Here is a 25,697-nt window from a genome sequence, read left to right as displayed (position 1 = left end):
GACTGAAATGATTCACCTGGGGGAAAATGGTGTCCGAGTTGGAGTGCAGGTTCGACGATAGCGGGAAAGGTAAGTTCTTGATTCTAAAGTTCTCAAATTCGCTTGTGGAGTAGTGTTTTAATTTTTTTTATTTCGGAGCTGTTAGAACATGCGTTTTCATTTGATTATTTAATCCAGAAAGTCTTGAAAATTAAACCCTTTATGTAGGCCTACTTGTTTAACTCGCCTTTCCTCAGTGATTATCTGTTTTTCGTTTGTTATATTATCAAGGGCAGCTTAAACTACTTAAAAGTGTCAGCAACATACAAAAGTACTCTTTAATGCACACGTGGCCAAACTTTTTCGAACAAAGGGCCAAAACACAAATATAAGCAGTGTGCTTTAAGTAAATGTCAAGCTATATTACCTTAAAGTTGCCATGTGTACGTTCCTAATTTATAAATAAAATAAACATTACTTGAAATTATATTAACCAATGCAGTTTTACTTTTAAATTATAACTTATTGCTATCAAAACATGAACAGTTGAGTTCAATGCTGAATACACTAGTCAAGCAGAATCTGTCTTTGCCTTGATTTGCTCACCAAAATCTCTGCATTCTCCTCTATCCATCAGGTGATAGTTTCAACATTTAAACTAAATCTGGTTAATTCACACTATTTAATTGAAGCATTTAGTTTCAGTTAACTTAAACAATAAAACAAACAAAAGGTTAATTAGATTGGAAATTACAATCTCTAAACCAGGGGTGACCAACCCTGTTCCTGGAGATCGACCTTCCTGCAGATTTCAGTTGCAACTCATATTAAACACACCTGCCTGTAATTATCAAGTGCTGTTCAGGTCCTAATTAATTGATTCAGGTGTTTTTGAGCTGAACTCTTTAGGAAGGTCGATCTCCAGGAACAGGGTTGAGCACCCCTGCTTTAAACCATCCCTATCATTCTTCCTCTCTTCTCAGATGGAATGGTGGGCCAAATCAGAGGTTAGCATAAGGCTATTACATTTCTAAATAGTTTTGTTTAGCCGATTAAACCTAAACAAACTAATGAAGATTTGTGCTTCAGCAAAGATTGCAAACAAATGTATTTTTAGTCAATGCAAATGCAATAAATCCTGAAGAAATTATAACTATTGTGAGTTCCTGTTAACAAATGTAATGTTAAAGAGTGGAATCTTGAAGTAACCAGACACTCATTTAATCAATCCTGACATTGTCATTTCTGCGTATTCTAGCTTTAATTTTACTAGTTTAATCAAGTTTAAATTTGTGGCACATAAGGCGGTATCAGTATATGTGTGTGCTATTATGACCATTACATTTCCATTTAAATTGTAGGAATCTAGTTTATTAAATTTAGTTTAATACTAACAATTGTGTAATAGTCCAATCTATAGGTTATCTATATCCAAAACCATATTGGCATCTCCATTCACCATCTTAGAAGCAGTAAACTACACAATTTTCTTCAAAAATATTTATTCTTCATTTGGACTTGATCCCTGCCTTTAAATGTTAGCCAGCAGTTTAAAACTTTATTGAGCTGTGAAATTGAAGCTTTTGTTTCTTGATTTCTGTGTTGTGAAACAGTTGAAACATTGCAGTGTTAAAGTGAATGGTTAGTGTTGGAAAGAATCTGAGTGTTTAATGGAAAGAATTAACGTCTGTAAAATATGTTACATACTCTTGATTGGGCGGTTATGGGTGTTAGATCATCGGCATTTCAGAGATAAGAGGTTGAAGGCCATGTGTGCTAAAAGGTCATGAAGTCAAACTTGCTTTTGTTTCAAACTTCTGCCAGTCTGTTGCAGCCTTCTAATATAATAAGATAATTCAGTTTTCAGTGGGCCACATTGAAGGTTCATTCCATACAGAAGAGCTCAAAAGCTCAAAATGTCCATTAGATTGAAAAAATATTGTGGGTATTAGTGGATACTTTCCGTTTTCAGGTTTGCTTGCATAGATTTGATTTGTGTCATGTTTGATTTGTGATGCAAGATGATGATTGATGGAAAAAAAGTGCAAAAGTGTGACTATTTCAATGGCAATTGTCACTGAAAATGGTTGTGTGGGCACCAGTGAAAACATATTTGTGTGAACCAACAAGTGACTAGGCATGGGACAATAACCTGTTTCAAGTATACTGTGGTTTGTAAAACCGCAAAAATTTTCTGTTATACCATTCCTACCATATATGTAAGATAATTTTAACTTTTTTTTTTTTTTTTTTAAACAGCAGTATCTCTAGCAAATTTATCCAAATATACCTTTTTCAAGTTGTAAAGAAATCAGTGGTTTTTAAAACTGAAGAACACAGCAGAAGTCAATGATTTATTTTTATTATTTAGGCGGACAAAACATTTTAATTGTTTCACAAAATACAATTTATTGTGTTCAAAGGGGGAAAAGTTTTTTTTTTTTCCCCAGGCATGTAAAAAGAACGTATTTTAGCACAGTAATCATAATACCTTAAAATAGGGCTGGCCGAATAATCAAAGTATTCGAAATTGACATTGAAAACCTTTCCGATTGTAAAGTCGTGACGTATGGAATACTGTTTCTGGGTCCAAGCTGTTACTCCTTTGGTCACCTTTTAGACCTATCACACAAGTGAATTTTATATAATATCAGGGTGTATACATCGGTCTCTGGACTTGCTGCATCACAAATACCAAAATTTTAACAATTAAAAAAAAATTTATCACTTTCTGGCCATCGGATATTAGGCATGGATATATATAGCGATTGGTAATTTTCGAAAGCATTACATCGCTTTGGAAACATTTGTTATGACCATTGAATGAGTCTTCTTATAAAGTTTTATAGAGCGCTTGTACCCGAAAGCCACTTACCAAACAAGGACAAAGAGGCAGAGTGTGAGCACCTGAAGGAAACCCATGCGAACGCAGGGAGAACATGCAAACTCCACACAGAAACGCCAACTGACCCAGCTGAGGCTCGAACCAGTGACCTCCTTGCTGTGAGGTGACAGCACTGCGCCACTAAGTCGCCTGATAACTTCATTCATACTTTCCATTTTCATGCACTATTGATTACACTTTTTATTGCAATGAAGTAGGATTAACTTAATCAAAAAAGTATACACTCTCTGCCCTGAAAGCTGTGCTTGAACACCTCAAAAAGACTAGAGAAAACAGCTAACTAGCATGGGCATTCTGTGCCAGCATGGAAGAAGTAATCTGTTTTTATCAGGAGGTATCATCTTAAAAACGCTTGGTTGTTTATTCCAACATTGGGTCAAATAAGGACAATTCTAACCATTGGGTTAAAAAGTGTAATTTAAATATAACTGAAAAATCCATTGATAGATTTGTCCACATTTGACCCAACATCAGATGAATAAAGCTCAGCATAAACACCAAATTATAAACTGAAACTAGAACTACAGTAATAAAAACAGTAAACAATGCAATATTTTCAGCATTTTCTTTATTGCAGGTGGCTCATGTTAAAAATATACAGTTGAAGTCAGAATTATATCCCCCACCTCTTTGAATTTTTTTTCTTTTTAAAATATTTCCCAAATGATGTTTAACAGAGCAAGGACATTTTCACAGTATGTATAAAAGCAGAATAGAATAAAAAGCAGCAGCATAGAATAAAAGCAGTTTTTAATTTTTTAAGAACCATTTTAAGGTCAAAATTATTAGCCCCTTTAAGCTATATTTTTTTGATAGTCTACAGAACAAACCATAGTTATACAATAACTTGCCTAATTACCCTAACCTGCTTTAGTTAACCTAGTTAAGCCTTTAAATGTCACTTTAAACTGTATAGAAGTTTCTTGAAAAATATCTAGTCAAATATTATTTACTGTCATCATGGGAAAGATAAAATAAATCACTTATTAGAAATGAGTTAATAAAACTATTATGTTTAGAAATGTGTTGGAAAAAGTCTGCTCTCCGTTAAACAGAAATTGGGGGTGGTTGGGGGGGTGGGGGGGCTAATAATTCTGACTTCAACTGTATGTTCAGTTGAGAAAATCATAAGATAAGAGACCCATCATGAATTATATGCACACTTTCATCACTTATGATTGTATTCATGTGCACCGACCAAGAAACTATGATCTTGACGAGAGTTTGTTGATTCATTGACAGCTTCAATGTCGTTTTAACATGCTGAACATGCTTCCAATGTGAGCAAATACTCGCCAGATAGATGCTTACCAATGGCTTACCTTGGCCACAAACAATCATTTTGGTGTGTCAAGACCCTAAAATGTACACTTAGAGCCCTGCCAAGAAACTCCTTCAACACCTCAGAGCTCTCACTCTGGGTTAAGAACTACTAACAGCAAACCACAGCAATCCAATAAATTCCTGATGAACCAAAACCGGATTTCCTTCTTCAAAACCCCATTTTGTTCACCTATAGATCACAATAAGAAAGACTATTGGAACTTCTGCTTCATGCTGACTTTACATCATGTTCCCTCCTTTCAGTCAACAGCATTCTGCTCTGCTTCCTCTCGCATTATCCATTTCACTCTGATATAAAAGAACAGTATGAAAAAAGATAAGTCGCTTGTCCTCTTTCAGGCATGGCTGGGATTAAAAGCAAGATGCTTTTTTGCAAATATGTCTTTGTAATGATGTTTGTGATCTCCATCATTACATTTCAGCACCCATATTACAGTTAAATTCAGGTCAAATCTTAATGCCCATGGAGGATCATGTGCAATCAAGGAATTCACTGCAGTCTATTTTCACCACGTCCAGTGTCAGCTTCCCTCCAGTCGAAACCAGGGGCTCCAAGAAAGGGCTGCGAATGCTTGGGAAGAATTCAAATTCATCCAAACCCATCTCTTTTTCCTCGTCCTCCTCCTCCTCTCCTCCACTTATTGCTCCGTGTGTGGAGATGTAGTCCTCGGAGATGTCCGTGTTCCTGGTGATCTGCGTGGCATCAGAGGAGTCAGACTCTTGAGAGAAGCTTTTGATGTAGGTGCAGGTGAAGCTGGGGTGATAGGGCACTTCCTCCACTTCCACATTTTCAGGCTCCTCGCTCATGCTGGAGTCATATTGTTGAAGATAGAATAGAATTTCCTAGAGGAACAAATGATTATCGTACTGATTTACACCATTCTGGACAACAATTGTAATTCAGTATGTAAGGGCTGTGTGATATGACAAAAAATAGGTGTATTGTTTCATATAATGCTCCATGGTTTAGTTGGTGGTGTCACAAAATTCACTGTTAATGGTAATCAAGGCTAATGAGAGACTCTTGGGACAATAGACAGGATTGTCAATCCATTTTTCAATATGCGTGCAAATGCCATCTCAATGAGGAGCACGACTGACAAAAAAACAGTGTTTGAGTGAGCAAAAGGAAGGTGAAATCATACACAGTACGAGAATGTGACAGTCTTGTGTCACTTGGCTCATGAGGGATTTGTGTTGCTAGCTCAGGTGATGTGAATCATGACGCACAAGTGTTTAAAAAGAGCTCCCGTTTCCTCAAATGCATATCTGTTCTCCTCTCAGAGAAGCAAACTGCCATGTGGTTCATATGGTTATTAATTTTTGTCATTTCGCTCAGCCCTAATATAAAATAATACAGTACTGTAAATAGAAAACGGTACATGCTAACACAATTTATTAGAGGTACATTGCACTAAAACCAAATAATTTGTCATCGTTTACTCAGCCTTAACTTGTTCTTTCTTCATTTCAACAAAGAAAGATTTTGAAGCTAGCTAAACATCTATAACTAGGCCCACACGGAATCTGCGCGCACATAATTCTGCACATTTTTAGCTCATCATTGATTCTGTTTATTTACTTTTGTAAATGTGTGTACATTTATATTTATTCAGTTTTTAAATTAATTACAGTAATATTATTGACTAATATGAAAATATTCATATGATTTATTTACAGTACAGTTTGTAAAGTAGTATTTTCTAATTTTTAGTAGAGATATTATGAGAGACTTGCTTTGCTTACCAAATAAAGTAGATCTAATTGGGTTTGCATTGTAAACATTAAATATCAGTTAAAAAGATATTACTTTTTGTTTCATATATTAAGTTTTTTTTAGTATGATTCCCAAAATAAATCCGCAGATTTTTAACACAATTCTGTGCAGAAATAGCAAAAAAATCCCCCAGATTCCATCTGGCCCTACCTATAACCATTGACTTCCATAGTATTTTCCTACTGTAAAAGTCGATTTTCAGCTTTCTTACACGTCTTCCTTTATGTTCATGAGGATGAGTAAATAGTGTCAATTTCAAATTTTGGGTGAACTTGTTCTTTAATCTTTGTGCCAGCCCAAACTCAAATGACTTACCACTGTGGAACGTAACCATAAAATTAAAAAAATAAGTTTTCTTATAACTCAGCATTGTTTTCACAATGTGCAAGCGATGTGCGTTTGAAAATTGAACATTTCCACTTAAGTTACAATCACAATTATATCATTTTCAACATGTGAGTTAACAAAACATTCAACATAAACCTAAAAAGAAACCTAAAAAGGATTGACATTTTAAAAGCTCAAGGTTTTGAATGTTTGAAAATGCAAAATTTAAGACATAAATATTTGTAGCGTTAGTTTGTTAGTAAAAGTTGTGTTAATTTGCTTCTTGTACATCATTAAAAGTGCAGTATCAGTGGCGCCCTCAGAAGATTTTCTTAGGGGCGGCCAGAAGAGGCCACACCAAATCTTGGGGTGGCACACAAAAAATAATGAATTCAGTTTATTGTTATATTTTTGTTTCTGGTAAATGAAATAATGTGGTTTTAATTCATTTAATGAATTACTCTTGAAATATTGCAATGTATTCCTTGAAACAATTCAGCAAGTTCATGTGCAAACCAAATAAAAATCAAATTTAGTTTAATTTTTTTCATATGTATAAATAACTTTTTAGTTACTTTTTGAGCCACTTTATTAATGCAGCTTCTTCTATTGATGTACTTATTGAAGGTGTGTGCCTGCTGTCAATGACGATCGGGGAGGGGGAGGGGCAGTGAATCAGCAACATCAGTGGCACCAGTGCTTAATTTGTGAATTGACCCTTCGCTAAGCCACACCCCAAAACCTCCACCCACCAATCGTGGCTTAGCAACTGTAGCTACGCGCAGGGGCTCTTTCAAGCGAGTGCATATGGATTGTGCAAATCTGATACCTGTTATCCTTAAAGTTTGGACGTGATGGGTGGAATTTTTGTCCCTTTTCAAAACCAAAAAACCAAGAGGAGAAACGCCAGTGTGGATCAAGCTTTGTGAGGGGTGCTAAAGGAGCGAAGTAAGTTCATTTTGTTTTGATATTCCTGGCACATTCAGTAATAGAGCGACAGCAATAACTCGCACCTCTTACCCTAAACATATCTGAACTGTGTTTCCTACAAAATACAAAGCAGGTTATGTTTTACAGCTGTCTTTTTTTTTTTTTTTTTTTTTCCCGCTCTATATTATGAGCACAGCTCCATTTAAGCCTTCGCCATAGTAACGTTAGTCATACTAATAGTGGATAGGTCATAATGACATGAGTTATTGATCTGGAAAATACAAATCTGTGAATCTGTTGCTAACTTTACTGAACTTCATATTTCCATCTGTTTCAAGCTACGAATATTTGAAAGTTCAAATCAACAGAACAAAACAGAGATATGATCACAAACTGAGCACTTGCGATCAATATACTTTACCTGCAGATGTTTTTCAGTAATTTATAAAGAGTACACAAACATACTGACAGTTATATATAGGTAACTTACTGTACATTGTAATGGGTCAATGATGATGATAATATTGGGCACAAATCCATCAAGTTCCCCCTTCTGGCTGCTCTTTCTATGAGTGAATTATGTAAAAGCACTGTCCATGGATGTTTCCTCGTCGGTTAGTAACACTATATTTCATTGCACAGCAACAGTCTATCAGGCTTTTTGGCTAAAAATAGAGAAATCACAGTTTATTTTGTTATTATTAGATTATTTTTAAATGTCACCTCTTCTGCTGTGCATGAGCTAAGCTGTTAAATGGTCAGCGTATGAGGCGGCTAGGCTAAGCTAGCTTAAATTTTGATTGAATTATTCTCTATTCGGTTGCCTATTATGTGGTGAATATACCCCTGTAATGCATACTGCAGTCCTTTTTTGTCTGGCTTTCTCCGATATCTCACCTGTTCGCCAAAAATGATTAATTATATCCCTGGCAATGTCTGACACCGGCGCATACACATTGTAAAAGCCATGCCAGGCACGAAAGCTTGACAGGCATAGCAACAGTAACTAAGGAGGGCGGGGCTTAGTGAAGGGTCAATTGCGAAGGGTTAAAAAAAAAAAAAAAAAAAAAAAAATATATATATATATATATTTTTTTTTTTTTTTTTTTTTTAAATAACTGTCATTTAAATTAGACTAAAAGAAAATCATATACATGGTGAGCAAATCAGCAAAATTTTCACTTTTGGATATATTGATTCGAAAGCCGCATTCAGATTAGATAATTATGCATGATTTGCTGGACGTGGCTGTCATGGGGTTTCGTAACCAGGAAATTCTGCTCATGCAGATTGTCAGTTCACAACACTAATCTGCAACACTTCATCGTTTCACTTAATAAATTTACCTAATAGGAGCACATCATTTCTTTCATACACAGCTTTTAAACTGGCCAAACTAGAGACTGCTGCTTTGGGGAGCAACTGTGTGGTTGCCTGTTTTATGTGTCATCACTGGACTAAAATGACAGAATAAAACTTTAAATATTGGTAACCAGTAGCCGAGGTTTTTCTGCAGCCTGGTGAGTGAGTACTGGACTGAATTATCATGCAAACGGATACATTTACATGAGTGTATCTTTGAACTGGCTGTCTACGGCTTTGTTTAAAGCTGTTGTGGTGAAACCGCTCTGGTAGCTCCGAAAATCACTTCATGATGGCGCAGAATGAATCTACAGTTTTCATTCAGGAAAGACCAATTTATGGAGGAAACTGCCGTTTGTGGGAAACACTTGGTAGACAGTTTCAAAGCCATTGGTAATGTATGCGGTATTTTGATGATAGAATTTGCGTCATAGACATCCCGGTGATTGATTGTGAAACAGTGTGCAGTGCGTAGTCTGATATATTTGTTACCCACAACATGTCAAGATTTACTTTAAGCAAAATCACATAACTTGAAACATTGACTGCTGTAACCGACAGTTAAAATCATATAATTTAACCCTAACCCTATTTTTTAAAATATTTTTAAGTTGGTAAAGACACAATCAGTCTTACTTTCTGTTCTCAAATGAGACATTTTAATGACGTTATGGTTACAATTTTAATGAACTTTTAATTTTTGGTGAAAAATTCAAACCTAGATGTTATGTTTTTAAAGGTTCCTAGTTTTGCATTTACTGTACATTTTGATGTTGCAGACCTTTAACCCGTATACAAACAGCTACATATAACATGATAGATAATATACAAAAAATCTTAATGGGTCACTTGAAAACATGCCTATATTGTCCATAAGTGCTTTTGTACTGTATATAGCATGTGTAATGTAGCCATCTCCATACATTTACCTTGTCATAAGTCTTTGCACATTTGCTGTTTGCTGGATCTGGAATAACTCTAGGCAGCAGACACTGGAAACAACTTAGGAATCTATCAAGCACAACAGACATTTTATGTTGTAAATAACATAAACAGCATTTCTACAAAAGATTTTAAGCATCGACTATGTCTTACCGTCTCTGAACAGAGGAGAACTGACAGATGCAGATGAGGAAAAGACAGAAAAAGAGTACTGCTCCACCAGCCAAGATCACAAGGGAAAGTAGTCTCTCTGCTGAAAAGACAGATTTACCCAAAAGTGTTTTTTAAAGAAATGGAAAATTGCCAGCATAAACTACTTTGTAGTGCAATATAATTTACACACTTAATTTATTAAATTGTAACTAATATCACAGATCTATCCAATATTTACTAATATTTCTAATATTAACATTTTCTTACATTGTGTGTAAAGTGACATGTATAGTGAACATGTATGTAAATATTTCTAGTTCTAGTAGTTTAACAGTTAATAGATGTCAACATATACTGTATCTACATATTTGTAATTATTTTTGTTTACTAGTTAACAATGTATTTGAACAATGTACTTATTTGTAATTCTAATAGTGTATGTATGTGAACGTGTATAATTGTAGTTTTAATAGTTTACTAGTAAATCTATGTGAATATTTACATTTGTAATTCCAATAGATAATTAGTTAAACATATATGTGCTTATTTGTAGTTTAAATAGTTAATATATTAACATATATACATATTTGTAATTCTGTGGTTGCTTGAGATATAATTATAGTAATAGTTTATTCACCTGTTATTTGTTTTAAACCTTTATGAGATTCTTTTTATATTGATTAAACAATAAAGAAGATATTTTGAAGAAAGCTGAGAACCTGTAACCATTGACTTCTATAAAAGGAAAAACTACTACAAAATCAATCGTTACAGGTCTCCTACATTTTTAAAAATATACTTTTTTTTTTTTTATTCAACAGGTTTGAAATAAGTGAAGTAAATAAACGATGACAGAAGTTTTGTAAAATCCAAATATGATCTTGTATGTTTAAAATGAGGTTTGCATATATTGCCATATAGTATGTTGGATTTCTATATGGGAAACCTGGTCCAGGTTTACTACAGCTCTGCATATTTTTTTTGTACCATTTGGCCATATGTGTCCTGTAAAGGACATCATGGGAGATTCTGCCATGATTCTAGTTCAACAAAGAGTTTAAAACCATGTGGGACAAGACTTGTATGCAAATGTGAAGATTTCAGTTAAAAAAAAAAAACCTTCACACTTCCATACAATCTGGTGGAAATCTTTTTTTAAAGTGAAGTAAACTTCAAGCTCAGGGAACACTTTATAGGGAACATGCTAATCTGAACACTGTTCCTTCTCTGTGCAAAACTAGCTAACTTCTAACATGCAAAATATGGACATAGAATGACATGTCATTGGAATGTCAGGACTAGGTTTGAGGATCTAAACACAAATACATACTATCTGTTGGTGTGCAGAATGGGAGATCACTTCCTCTGGGTCCCTCTCCAGCATCTGTCCAGGCCGTGACCCACAGATTGTAGCACTGCCCAGGTGACAAACCACTGATGATATACTCTGTCAATGGATAGTCCACACCTATAAAGTCAAGCACTACATCAGAAAGTTCCTCTTCACTCACTTTATTTATCACTAATATTGCTGAATATATGTAATCGGCCTAAAGAAATGAGTTCTTATTTAACCATGAAATATTTTGTTTAGTTTTTTTTAAATATGTGCCCATGTATTCTTTAATCAAAACAACTTCACATCCCTCAAGTTGCTTCCCAGCAATCATTTTTGTTTGTTTTTATTAGATGTCTAATAGATGTATAATAGATGTCTAAACATAGTCGTCTTGGCTAAAGCAAGGATATATTTGGGCTGTCAGTGAAAATCTAGTTGACATCTAAAAATTGACCTAAACTAAACTAGTCATCTAATAAACAAATGAATGACTACACATAAAAGTCTGTCTAATCTGTTTATTTGATGACTAGTCTAGTTTTGAGCTATTCTTAGTCTATTAGATTTTCACTCACAGCTATAGGGTTGCCACCCGTACCTTAAAATACGGAATCGTCCCATATTTGAGATTGAAATTGCGCATCCCGTTTTGAATCAATACGGCAGGGGTTTTGTCCCATATTTTTATCATTTTTAAGGTAGCTTTTCATGCAAATCATCCCACACACATTTACTAAAGATGCCTCATTTCCTACTTTTGATTGGGTTATACTTGGTATCATTGTTAGTTTGATTGGTCTATGTCCAGTGAGGAGGGCGGGTCTTCTAAGCAGAGTCTGTCAAGTCTTGACAGAGTAATGGCAGATGCTTCTCCAGATAACCCTCTGCATCTTAAAATTTCAGAGTTTAAACGCAGGCGACTGCAAAAATACTGCAGGGAGTGGGAGGAAACGAATACCTGGCTGCAGAGAGTTAGAAATTATTATTAAGCCAACTTCACAATTTGTCAGGCAGCGTTCTATGTGGCTCATGGTGGTCTGTGTGTCTGTGCCTCTGGAGAGCAGCATTCCCACAATGACAGAGCTCGTAAAAATCAAAGCAGTCAGACAGTTCTTTGTACCCCAAGTCTCTCCCGAAGCAGACATAGTAATGACAGTGACCCAGTCTGTGAAAATCTAGCTGGAGTCTTGAAGTTTTTTTTTTTTTTTTGTAATTTACTGTTTTCTACATGAAATAAAGAACAGTCTGTAAAAATAATAATATATGTATTTAACATTAAAGCAATGTCAACAACTGAAATAACAGGGAAATGAATGGCTACAATCAAACTTTATCTCAGAATTAGATTTGGCCTGGTTTTCACAAACTGGGACACAAATTGTAATTTGTAAAAATTCTGTAAATATAGTGTTAGTGGATTATATTCCAATGTAATATTATGATTTGTTTGTTAAGGTTAAGACAGGCACATAAGCTTTAATTTATTACATAAAACATTACATTTAATACATCAATAAACAATATATATAGTTATACAATATAATCTAATTATAAAAAATAAACTAGTAAATTGCTAGTTTCCATATTTTTTAGTTAGAAATAGGCTATATGAAAACTTTACTACATTGTAAATAAATTCCTGGTTGCCTTAATTTTTTAAGCTGAATCATATTAATCATGAGTTCATTGAACTTATATTATGTTAAACTGACTTAAAACAGCTTGCATAACTTATAAAATTAAGATAGAACATGATTAACTTAGTTCAGTTACCTATGCTGTCAGGACTAATTGATCATATCATTTTTTATAGTAAAACTAATGTTTGTTTTAGTTTATGTATGTGCTGTTTCCATGTTTGGATAGTTGTTACTGTAAATAATGACATTTATTTTAGCCAAAATCTGTTATCAATACCACCCTTTAAAATTAGGTTTATTAGCGTGTTCTCCTCACCTCTAGGTTACAGCAGCTGAGTTAACGCCGGTACCACACTATTAAACATAACATCAGCTATATCAGTGCTGCAGAAATGTAAAAGAGAAAGACTGACTGCATCTGCATAAACATATTTCAATAAAAGACTCAATTAAAAGTTTTTTTTAATGTTCAAGTGTTCATACTTTCCTAAAAAACTTTTTAAGTTGCCATTTACCACCACTTACATGTTATTGGGCCTGTGATCACTGTGGTCTAGGCCCCCAAGGGACATGGCCCCTGCTGCAGTGTGTGTCCCTTATTTTTTTGTATGAAAAGTGGTAACCCTACTCGCAGCCCAAATTTAGCCTTGTTTTAGCCAAGCTGTCTACGTTTAGATGTCTAGACGTTTATTATACACAAGATTGTTTGCTGGGTTCTTTCCTTTGTATCTGAAAAGGTGTAAACCAAAAAGAAACTGTGACCTCACCTAACCAATAGAACCATGTTTCTCAGGAAGTTCCAGTTCGGTATCAGATGTCTTGTATATTCTAGTCTCTGCAGGAGTGTCATCATATCCTTTTTTTGCAACTATTATTTAGTACTGCCTCACATACAGATTCTCTTTGTTAAGATTCTTGCAGGACGATGTGTTAACATTGCTGCCTGCTAAAGAACTGCACTGCACTAATCTTCAATAAAGTCTTCTCCGTGTAAGAGCTTTGGTTATCTTGCTAACACCAAGCCATGCAACGATGGAAAAGTCAAGTATAAGTGAAAATCGAACACTTCAGTTTATCATTACGGTATGCATTTATCCACCAGCTACTACTTTTTACTGCAAGATTACTTGTCTTACTGTAATGGTGTATTTCCCCCTTCGACTTGTCCATCAAGTAGACTGTGTATTTTTTCAAACAGCCTCCTCTCTTTTCTTGAGGAATTTTAGACCATTTTACTATTAAACTCTCAGTCTTCTTCTTCACTTGTTGAGGAACCGGACCCTGTTCTGGAGCTGTAAATGAAAGGAAACAGAACAGCAATTTTTAAAAAATATGTTTTTGAGAAATCTTTATTTGCATCCAGCATTCCATGAAGAACCTTTAAAACTTTAAAAAATATGTTTTTAATAGAAAATATAACTTTGACTACTACAATGTTCTTTATATGAATTTATTATTTAAATATTTACTGTAAGAACTGTTTACTGAAAGGTACTTTGAATTAGTTATTTCTGTGGCATTACTGTGAAAACCTATAATTGTTATAGAGTATACTGAATATACCAAAAAATAAACACATAATACATTGAATAAAAATGCATTTGAATATTTAGTGTGTATTTATGTAGCGCATTTAATGCATTCTTGCTGAGTAAAAGTTTCCAAAAAATTAAATAAATTAAATAAATCCTAATGATCGCAAACATTTGAATAAAAGTGTGCTGTTATACTGATTTAATCATTGATAGATTTATACATTGCAGAATAAGCATTAAGGCTCGAACCTGACTGCCATGTGGAGAGGTCTTTATTAGATGCCACAGGACCATTTGAGGTCAGAGCTGTAACAGCACCCTGAAAGCATTCTTGAGGCCGTAGACCTGGAGAGACACAGTAATGAAAGGTTCAACAGCAGAGAAACTTTTCATCATAGCCTAGAGACCACCAAACTACTATTGACTGGTCTTTAAATTGATAGTTCACCCAGAAATGTACAATTCTTTCAAACTTAGTCCTTCTGGTTAATTTCTTTGTTCTGCAGAACAAAAACATTCTAGTAAAGCTACAATCAAAATACTCCAAACACTTTCTTTCAGCAGATCAAAGAAATGCATACAGGTTTTCAACAACCTGAGAGTGAGTAAATTATAACTTCATTTTCATTTGTGAAAACAAACCATCCAATCAAACTTACCGGTAATATTGGCTTTCGTGTCCACCACCCTAATCCACTGAATCTCTTCAATGTCTCCAACAGGATACCAATGCACCACATACTCTGTTATATTGCCTGCAATGGCAAGCCTCGGCCAGGAGAGGGCAATGCTATGATTGCTCAATGACTTATGGGACAGGAAACCTGAAACGAGATCTGTAAAAAGAAAACCTGGCTTAAACATATGCATTAAATAAAACCACAGTAATATGGTTAGCACATTGCCTTTCTTACAAAAAAAAAGTAGGCTTACGTGGAGTCTGAAGCTTAATGAAATTTTCAGGAGATTGACCCATTGAGTTCACTGCGGAGACTGAAACAGAGCAGTCAGAGCAGCATATGCTCTCATTTATTCGGCGTGGAACTACAATGATTTCTCTTGAGTTCCCCTTCTTCACAGTTATATCATACTGATGGATTTTCCCCTTGGCATCTGACACACTTAATTCCTAAAACACAAAGAAAATGTAAATAAGCCATTTTTTATCATGCGATGCAATATTTTAAACTTTTTAATATTTGAGTTAGTCTGGCACATATGCGACTGGAGTTCTCAAATCCATCATTTCTTTTAAGCCACTACTCATTTTTTGTAAACTGAAACTGACTGTCGACTAACATTTGGTTTCACACTAACAGTGAGTTTGGGAAGATGCAATTCACACTAAGCAAGTTGTCGCTTAGTGGTGGCTTGACCTTTAAAAGCCCATGTGAAAGTAAAGTAGAGGGGGAGGGGATTGTTTACCAAACTGTCCATAGCCTACCACTAAGTAAACCATTAAAATTAAAAATAAATGCATGATTCTGGTTAGTAAACGGTTACGTGCCTTCCAAAATATGCGGAAACACTTTTCACTTTGTGAAGGTTTCAGTTCTCGGAGGTACCAGAAGTCAAGGACCTTGTCAGGAGCTAAAGAGAAAGAAACAAAATCAGTTATGTTACCATCTTGTGTAGTTTAGGTACTTGTATGTCTATACACCTCACACCCTTAAAATAAAAACTTTTATAGTTCCATAAATAATCTTTTTAAGGTAATTTCTGGTTAACGGGTTCTTCAGATTCTTTACACTAAGAGTGGAGTGGCTATTTAAATTGTTATTTTACTGTGCAGTAAATAGTGCACAGTTCTTCTGTCTATGACATTGTCATGTTAACAATGCCGGAACATAGCACTGCACAAGGTTATTAATTTGTTTGACCAGTGGGTCCCATGGGGCCTGTAACATCCATCCTAGATTTTTATGGAAAACCTTCTAGTTTGAGATGAAAAAACTTAGCTACGGGAGCATGAGAAAGACATCTAAAAGTCTTTTTGAAGTTCTGCCTGACCCTGTGTGCACTTTTCCATGAGTTTGAGCAATTTGCCCCTCTGAGCAATTAAGGCCTAGAAATAAGTATTAAGTATAATAAGTAATAAGTATTTTTTTTAAATCTTTGAATATAAATGTCTATCCCACTTAATGTTTTACCATCCCAAGGATCAGGGATGCAAACTAAAGGTTTTTTACCTTTCGCTTGAATCCCTGATCTTTGGATGTCTATTGCACAAAAGTTTCTCCGTTGAAAAAAAAGCTGTAGTTGTGCTTTCAGTTGTGCTTTCAGCTGTGGCTTATGAAATACAGGCAAGTACAGTGTATTGGGTTGCCATTTTTGCTGTTCTCACCCAAAAATATACACAGCTTATGTTCTGCCTATTTATCCAGTCTGAAACAGGCTCTAGACTATCATAACATTCTTTAGAAAATAATGGTAATTTTAAGAACTGTTAACTTTCTTTAACTGTTGACTTTCTAAATAAAATATACTTGTATCTTCATTTGAGTTGCATTGTGGTGTGTTTCTCTAATATAATCTCCACAAAATCTTAAGTCATTAAAGACTTTTTTATGGTAAGGTACTTACCATAATCACTTCACAATTACGTCAAGAAACATTAAAAATAATAATAATCAAAGGTCTGTTTGATCTGTAACCATTCAAGTTTGCTTCTTCTTTATTGCCCCCATTATTTGAAGACTTGCTGACAAAGAACTGTCACTATCTGATATCAGAACAGTCAACATATCTAACACCATCATACTTCTGAAGTACATTTCCAGGACGCACATAACTACCTATATTCATTTGATCCAACTTACGGTTTCTAAAGACGGTGAAAATAAGTGGCTCATTGCAATTACGCAAATTGAGATCTGATGCTGGACTTTATGAGAAATCATATTTTATTATTTACCTTCTTCTTTGGTTTCTGCTTCCTTTGCTTGACTCCAGTAACTCCACAGACCCATGGTTTGGTTTATTTTCCTCCTGATCTGAAACATGTATTTTGTATATGGCTCCAGCAAGGATATGTTTAAACTTTTCTTACCATTGATCTGTGGAAACATTATATGATGTATTATCTCACTTGTTCTGATATCTTAACATTACAAAAAAGTCAATCAAGAGTGTTTGAAAGCTTTTTTGTAAATTTTACGTAGTGATTGTTTTGAAAGGAAAAGCTTTGTCATTATTTTCTCGCTCCATCCAATATTGCTTTCAAACAATAGAATATATTTAAAATATCAAAGGTTAAATTACAGCATCAACACACTGTCATTGCTTATTCCACCATACTTCAGGGTGATTGGTTAATGAAAGTTCAAAGGTGTCTAATTAATAAACTTATTATATAACTTCTATCATAATGCCTTAATTACATATGCTGTAGTAGTCTCTGGCAGATTTAGACATGGGCAATATGGGCAATCACCCATGGGTGCGTTTACTAAAATCATTGTTAGCCATGATTGTTAGCCATGATCATTGATAGCCATAACATCTTCATGTTGACAATTGTGTTGCCTTTGTAGTGCACTTTGAAACTACGATTTTGGCAAAGACTCATCACTACACTCTTCTTTTCCCAAATGATGCATCATACTATGATAGTTCAATCATAAGTTACGTCATTCTTTTGAAAACGCCTCCCAGGATGGCATCTTGCTAGGTGACACCATACCACCACCCCACCTCCCCCACCCCTGTTCTTCACTTCTGTCAGCAACACACAAATACACACACACAACCCACTCCTGATCTTCACTTTCGTCCACAAAAGGGCAGCATGACCACCTTGAGGGTGGCACAATCGTCATTTGCTTAGAACGCCAGTTAAGCTTGAGATACTTGTTGTCAGCACTTGCCTGCAACTGTATCAACAAAATAGTTTTACATCAGAAGTTTTGTGAAGTTGCATATACTGAGTTTATGAGTTTATCTCAATTTCTTTTTTTTAATCATCTCTAATGCATTAGTCTACATAGTTTACCCAAGTCGATATTATTTTTGGAATTGGCAATGGAGGTTAATGCTGAGATGTGTAAGAAATTAATACAGTTGAGGTGTGGTAACCATTGTATAAATGGAATAATCAACTCTTCTTAAATCATTATAAAAAATGCACATTGGTGGTGTAGCTTTGATTGTATCCTTCTCACACTCAGTGATGTGCAGTGTTTTCTAATATATTATTTTAAGTAAGTTAAAACTTGGCATTTAAGGATGAGTCACATGTGGTTTAATATTACTGATGCACAACAGAACCCCCCCCCCCCCTCTCCCACACACACACACATACTTGTATACATGGGTTACAGAGGCACCCCATAGGCATAATGTATTTTACTGTAAAAAATAATAAATATGAAAAGCAATATTTGAATATCAAAAGTATTATAAAGTATTTTTAAATGTTTTGAATTGCAGACACACCTTGTACAGATGTAAATAGACAACTTTGCATAGCTATAAACCTCACTTACATGTACAAACAAACAAACAAAAACTAAAAAAATTGGATGGAAATGAGAGAATGAAGACAAATGGTTGAACATGTTTAAATTTTACAATCTCCAAGCATGTTTCGTCATTTTAAGGAAACAATTGTTCTTCCCATGCTGGATGTACTGTTTTAAATCTTTTCATTGATAAAGACACAACAGGACGTACGTTGTGGGGAGAGCAACAGCAATCAGCGGTTTAATTTCCTAACAAGAAAAAAAAACCTTTCTTGACATTTTCTTTTCCAGTTTTGAGTCATCAAGGAGGGCTTGAGGTTTGACGACCAAATTAATCTGTGAGGTTTTGTGGGTTTTTTCTGTCATCATGAAATGACTTTTTGCAACTCTGCATTTTTCTTTATCAGCTTTACCAAAACTGACAGGTCTGCAGAATCAAAGATGTGGCTTGTGTCTGAATACCACTTGGGTATGATTGTAATCGGATATACAGAACAAGAAATTCAAAACATTTTAGAAGTTTTACCTGAACTTTCTTCCAGATGCCTTTTGGCGATTTGTATTGGACTTCCACTAAGTTCATGCTGTGGTTGTCAGTGTGTAGGTGGCACCATCGGGAGGAGCAGTCCACATGCTTGATTTTCGGTAATGATGGTTGTACTGTACATAAACGGAAAAGCAATAAATCTGTCAGTATCCTTTACAGCTGAAATGCAGATCAATATTTATCAAAGTCGAGATTGTATCTTCTTTTGCAGTTATCTGTAATAAATAATATCGTCAACTAGTGGGTTGGTGTAAAAAAAGCAATTTCTGTACAACTGACCCAATTTTGATTCTCTGGAATTCCCCAAACCACATTTAAAAATGCCACAACAGGCAATAAAAGCTTTAAGCATCGTTTATCCAAGTTTCTCTAAAAAAAATAAAAAATCGCCTGCATGTACTTATTTTTTTAAGTACATGGACACCGACAAAATCCATATTTAGTGTTGTTTCTTGTGAATTTCACAATTAATGAATTAGAGAATCACAGAAACCCTGAGAATACAAGTAGTTTTATGCCCTTTAATGCAGAGGTTCTCAGCCAGTTGGCTAAAACCCATGAGGAGATTTCAGCTACATTTTCAAAAAGAAATCAAGATTACATACAAACACATAAGCTGAATTAGTAGCACTTACAGTAATTTACATAATGAATTAACTAACAATAATAATAAATATATATATACATATATATGTATATATATATATATATATATATATATATATATATATATATATATATATATATATATATATATATGTATATATATGTATATATATATATATATATATGTATGTGTATATATATATATATATATATATATATATATATATATATATATATATATATATATATATATATATATATATATATATATATATATATATGTTATTCAGTTTTAAATTTAACTAGTTTTAAATGATACAATTAACAATAACTACTAATATTAATATTTTTAGTTCAAAATATAACAGGCTAATATAAAGTAAAATATAATAACTGAAATAACATCTGAAACCATATTGTTACTGCTAAAAACAGCTATAAATTTAAACCCCTCAAATGCTTTATTTCATTTCACACCATAAACCTCAAATATCTAAACATATTTATTTATTTTTTACTTTATGGAAATATCTAACAAAATGTGTCTCCTTTCTTCTCCTTTTGTTCCAGGCAGAAAAAGTGCTTGTCCTGTTTTTATGTAAGCCATAAATGGTTATATAGAAAACTCAGTAGCTTAATTGATCCTAAACACTAAACAATCAATTTCTTCTGGTGTTTTAGTTACTTTTTTATTTACTTGCCTATATTGCTGAGGGTAAATGTGTGAGGACCTGAGGTATTTGAGCCCAGGCTATTAGAGACATTGAGTGACACAGTTAGTTGTGACATTCGGCTTTTGATAGGGAATGTGGCCCAACAAAATCCTGAAGAGTTCATAACACTCTCATAGCCATGGTGTGGATCACCTTGAACCCTGAAAAGCACAAAGAAACAGAATTAATCATGCTTTTACTTTTGTTTCTGCTTTAGTTTGTGTCATAAGATCATATGATAAAGTATAAAGATCCTCTTGTAAAGCTGATTTGTCTAGTTTTACTAACCGTAATTGACATGTGGTCACAATTTTGGTATCCCTTCCTGTTGTCCAAGTGCAACTAACATTGCCAAATTCCGTTTTTCGTATACAGGTGAGATTTTGCGGAAAGTTTGGAGGGTCTGAAAAAGAAGCATGTAACAGAATGACATGTCAACATGAGATTTCATTTCAAAATTATACTAAACATAGTCCAGTTAATTTCAATACAGGGTCACACTTTATTTTGATGGTCCGTTTGTTGAATTTAAGTTATATTGCATCAACCTACCATTCATTCTCATTAGATTATAAGTAGACTGTTGGGTTGGGGTTAGGGTTAGTGTGAGTTGACATGTACCTGCAAAGTTTCTTATAGACAGCTTATTGTCTGTTGAAGGAGCAGTATCAACAGATATTAAGCAGACAGTCTACTAATACTCAAATGGACCATCAAAATAAAGTGTTACCCAATACAGTAATTAGTTTAAACTTTTCAAAAGCATTTGTTTTTCTCTCTGTTTGTAATCTGTCAATACAAACAGTAAAAATAACTTTATTTTGCATCTCTAAATAATATATTTCAAGCAATTCTAACCACAACTGTGGAACATTTAAAGATTTTCTTTACTTTTTTAAAGACTATGATAAAAGAATAAAAAAATATATATTACATTCACTAAGCACAGTTTCTAACAGTTTTAATGTTTTGGAGTTATGAATGATGTATGTCATATGTACATTCACTATATAAATTCAATGACCCAGACATTGCATGTATGTGAGAACCCTAAAATCAGCATTAAAAGTTAAAGGCTTACATCCTGGAGTGATGTCAATTCCGCAAGGCTCTGGGTTGTCATTACACTTGCAGGTAAAGATGCTCAACGTTGTTAAATTCCTAATATACACAAACACCTCTCTTGACCTGGGAGATAGCTCATACTTGATTGGCTCATTATTCCGAAACAATTGTTTAGTGCATGGCTTGTTGAAGATGCAGGAGACGGTGAAGTTGGAACCTAAGAGAACTTCTTTGCCTGTGCTTGACCTTACGGTGCATACAGTTCCTGCAAGATGCATAAATAAAGAATATGACGTATCAAAAAGTTGCAAAGTGTATAAGAAAATGTTTGACAACCATATCCCTCAAGTATTCACAACGGCAATCAACGTGATTATTTATCAATATCAATTCTGTAAAGGATTGCATTTTGCCTTCCACAATCCTAAAATTGTTCACATCTTTATTTGTCAATAGTCTCATATATACAGTTGAAGTCAGAATTATTAGCCCCCTTTGAATTTTGTTTAAATGATGTTTAACAGAGCAAGGAAATTTTCACAGTATGTCTGATAATATTTTTTCTTCTAGAGAAAGTCTTATTTGTTTTATTTCGGCAAGAATAAAAGCAGTTTTTACATTTTTTTATAACCATTTTAAAGTCAGAGTTATTAGCCCCTTTAAGCTATATATTTTTTCGATAATCTACAGAACAAACCATCGTTATACAATAACTTGCCTAATGACCCTATCCTGCCTAGTTAACTTAATTAATCTAGCTAAGCCTTTAAATGTCACTTTAAGCTGTATAGAAGTGTCTAGAAAAATATCTAGTAAAATAATTTTTACTGTCATCATGACAAAGATAAAAAAATCACTTATTATAGATGAATTATTAAAACTATTATGTTTAGAAATGTGTTGAAAAAATCTTCTCTCTGTTAAACAGAAATTGGGGAAAAAAGAAACGGGGGGTCTAATAATTCAGGGGGCCTAATAATTCTGACTAAAAAAAGGTTAAAATACATGCAATATGATGTTAAATATTTTGTCTTTTTATTGATGTAATGTAATCTCCTGTTTTGGTGTTAACTATACACTCAAATTTGCAAGTTTTAGCAAAATGCATATAGAAAATGCCATATAAATGGGTTCTCCAAGAAGTATGTAAAACAAATGAAACAAATGGATAATCTAAAGATGTTTTTGGAATACTATTTAAAATAGGTTCCATTTATGAATTTATAAAATCAATCTATAAATAAACAATTTACAATTTTAAATAAACTTGCATCACCATAGATTTTCTTCAGAAATCAATATATTTTTGGTTCTTAAAAGTATCTCTTAAGAAAAATGTTTAGAAGAATACCAAAAAATGTATAATGTATAAAGAAAGTTTGTGAACTGTAAAAAAAAAAAAAAAAAAAAAAAAAAAAACATGAAATGGAGGTTCTGTTAATTTTTTAGGACCTTCATGGAACAACAGATGAATACAGTATACAATAGATAGAAAATACAATAAAGAACCTTTAGGTTTAACATTAGCTGTTTTAAACAACTGATCAACATGGAATTCTGACAGTCATTGTGTTTAACAACATTTTAGTAGAAATGAGGTAAATCACATTTTATGGTGTCTTTTATTCATAAATAGAATAAAAAAATTAAGAACTTTGGCTGAGTCTAAAAAGATCAATATATGATTTATTGCATTCAAATGGTCAAGCATTTTCTCATTTATATATTTTTGGATGCAAGTTTAATATTTTATTCTACAATTTTTTAAAAATAATGGGCACATAAAATATCCTCCAACATAAATGATCCATGAGATAAGCAGAAAACAATGAAAACCATTTACAAAATCTGTAAGCATATGACAGCTTGCATTGTTTACAGTTTTACATTTTAACATTTTTAATATTTTTTGATTACAATAAAATGACTTAGTACTAAGGTTGCCTATAATACCTGTAAAAATATATTTCAAGTTATGCCTGCTAATAATCATGTAAAATATTTAAAGATGGTCCATTTTTGTTAATCATGATCATGTATGAAATGTGATTAAATGTTAAGCATAGACATATATTGCCTGAGATTAGTGAAAAACATTGCAAAAGCTGGGGATATGTGAGGTTTGTATATGAAAAAGACATATGCTACATACAACCTGGAGAAATGGCTGCTGTTAATTCTGCTCTTAATTACAAGATTAAATTAGCCTATATTAAAATATATATTCACGTAAAACACGTGTGTTTTAATTTAAAATAGTATTCAGCAATAGCAGCTGCAGTTTTATTGTACTGTACTCAATTTTGTTGATCAAATAAATACATGTCTTAGTGACCAGACGGGACTTCGCTCCAAAACATTTAGACTAAACCTTTTCATAACAGGCTATTTAAACAAACAGTATCTACACATTTTCGTAGCAAAATAAAATGATAAGAACAACTGTCATATACCTCCATGAGCATCTGCAGCCAGGATGAAGCCCAACACGACGAGAATCGACCACGTACATTCAGAAGACATTGAGCTCAAGCCAAGGATCACGCAAACACTCTCAAGAGCCTCTGTGGACAAACATTCACGAGCTTTTAAACGTCGCCCTTCACTTTTACTTCCTTATTGAAAAATTCAACTCTCTTGAATCCTTAACACAGATGAAAAAAAAGTATACAATGTTTTAAATAGGCTAAATGAAGTCATGGACTGTAAACAGTAACTACACTCTAGTGTAATGCCACAGCGTCTGTCGCGTCGTCTGACTATCGCGTAAATTGAAACCGGAGGACCATGCTTTTATATTAAACTACTAGGTGGTACTGTATATATCATAGCTGTCCACTTACCCCTGCCCACGGGACAGACGTGTTCGGTTTGGTCATTTGTGCTGCTGTTGGGTTTAAGTGTGGCAGTGGGGCAGTGAAGCGCATCTCCCCTCCTGAAGAACTGAGGGCGCGAGTGTGTGTGATTGACTTGAGTTCTGATGACTAATGAGCGCACGTCACAGCATCTCTAACCTTCTGCACTCTGAGCACTGCTGGACACTATTAGTCAGGACTGTTTTTAATCACCGTGTAAACAAAACGGTCGCTAATGTTGCGCAGTGCGTTTAAGATGTATCGGTGGTTAAGCTCAGACACTTTATGACGTGATTATCTAAATAAGGAGACCATTAACAGCACTGGACCACAAAAGCAGTCATAAGTGTTTGTTTTCTGTTTTTATGCATCATCAGAAAAATGGACAATATTTGGCAAAAATAGGCTACAACTATTTAAAAGATACCTATCTGAAAATAAAATTGAAAAATTGGAATAATCTCCTTCAAAGTACAAATTAGGTTATTTGTGATGCATATTACTACTCATAAAAGTTTGGATATTTTTATGCTGGGAATTATCAAAATATCTTCATGGATATAATTCATCTTTACTTATATATTTTAATGCTTTTTGTCAATACTTTGTCAAAGAAAATCTATAATTCAATGGAAATTTACTGTTGGCTTAAGGTTTTGTGGTCCTGGGTAATTTAGATATACTTTACATTTATTTATGCTGATATTATTACATTATTATTATTGAACTGTAAAACACAACAGTCAGCTGTATCAAATGAAATGATTGTAGTTAACTCAAAATTAACTGAAAGTTTTGAAGTTAAAGAGTTAAATATATACCTCATTACTTCAACTGAAATGGAGTAAGTTCACAGTACTCCTATAGATTAGTTTAACTCGAAACCGATTGCAAACTATTTGAGTTTCCTCAACTTACTGGGTTTTTGAGTACTCTGTTGGTTTGAGTTCTCTTCATTTATTGGGTTTCACTGTGCTCAAATTGCTTCATTTAATCAAAGGGATTAAGTTCACATGACTCATTAGGAATATTTTTTGAACTTAAATGCTTTGTTGCAATTGATTTCCACAAATGGTTTGAGTTACCGTAACTTTTTGGTTTTTACAGTGTATTACTGATAAATAAGCAATTTGGCATGTTAGAACAAGAAATGACAACATTTACTAAATTTTCCCCTTTTGTTCAAGTGTGCTAGTTTGCATTAGAAATAGATACACA

At 33.9% G+C, this 25,697-nt stretch overlaps 1 protein-coding gene and 2 long non-coding RNA genes across 4 annotated transcripts in view; 2 read left to right on the top strand and 1 right to left on the bottom strand.

Annotated features, from left to right (window-relative positions):
* The window catches only part of LOC147843585 (uncharacterized), a 37,957-nt gene continuing 12,260 nt past the window's right edge, over window positions 1-25,697 (top strand). The window contains exon 1 of the long non-coding RNA XR_015493882.1: window positions 1-69. This is a non-coding gene — a long non-coding RNA (uncharacterized LOC147843585). The remainder of the gene's footprint in view (window positions 70-25,697) is intronic.
* On the bottom strand, window positions 3,436-24,569 carry il12rb2 (interleukin 12 receptor, beta 2a). Of its 2 annotated transcripts, XM_087254768.1 has the most exons (16): window positions 24,468-24,569; window positions 24,078-24,188; window positions 21,641-21,889; window positions 20,848-20,962; window positions 20,548-20,720; window positions 19,220-19,353; window positions 17,148-17,289; window positions 15,741-15,823; window positions 15,167-15,362; window positions 14,893-15,069; window positions 14,483-14,578; window positions 13,835-13,990; window positions 11,050-11,187; window positions 9,720-9,819; window positions 9,554-9,635; window positions 3,436-5,071 (listed from the first exon to the last, which is right to left on the bottom strand). In XM_087254768.1, the coding sequence occupies exons 2-16, from the start codon at window positions 24,145-24,147 to the stop codon at window positions 4,700-4,702; spliced, it is 2,283 nt and encodes a 760-aa protein (XP_087110894.1). In that variant the 5' UTR covers window positions 24,148-24,188; window positions 24,468-24,569; the 3' UTR covers window positions 3,436-4,699. The 2 variants fall into 2 exon arrangements, with proteins under 2 accessions (XP_087110894.1, NP_001106977.1); NM_001113505.1 differs by lacking the exons at window positions 24,078-24,188; window positions 24,468-24,569 and adding an exon at window positions 7,085-7,267 and having other exon boundaries at window positions 4,700-5,071; window positions 20,578-20,720; window positions 21,641-21,902.
* LOC147836419 (uncharacterized) lies at window positions 11,065-14,834 on the top strand. The gene is made up of 3 exons (XR_015493877.1): window positions 11,065-11,142; window positions 13,610-13,781; window positions 14,740-14,834. It is a non-coding gene; the product is annotated as an uncharacterized LOC147836419 (long non-coding RNA).

This window comes from Danio rerio, chromosome 6 (assembly GCF_052040795.2).
Source record: "Danio rerio strain M-AB ecotype USA chromosome 6, GRCz13ab, whole genome shotgun sequence".
Taxonomy (NCBI): Eukaryota; Metazoa; Chordata; class Actinopteri; order Cypriniformes; family Danionidae; genus Danio; species Danio rerio.
The sequence above is the reverse complement of the archived record's forward strand: the minus strand, read 5'-3'. Positions and strand labels throughout refer to the sequence as shown.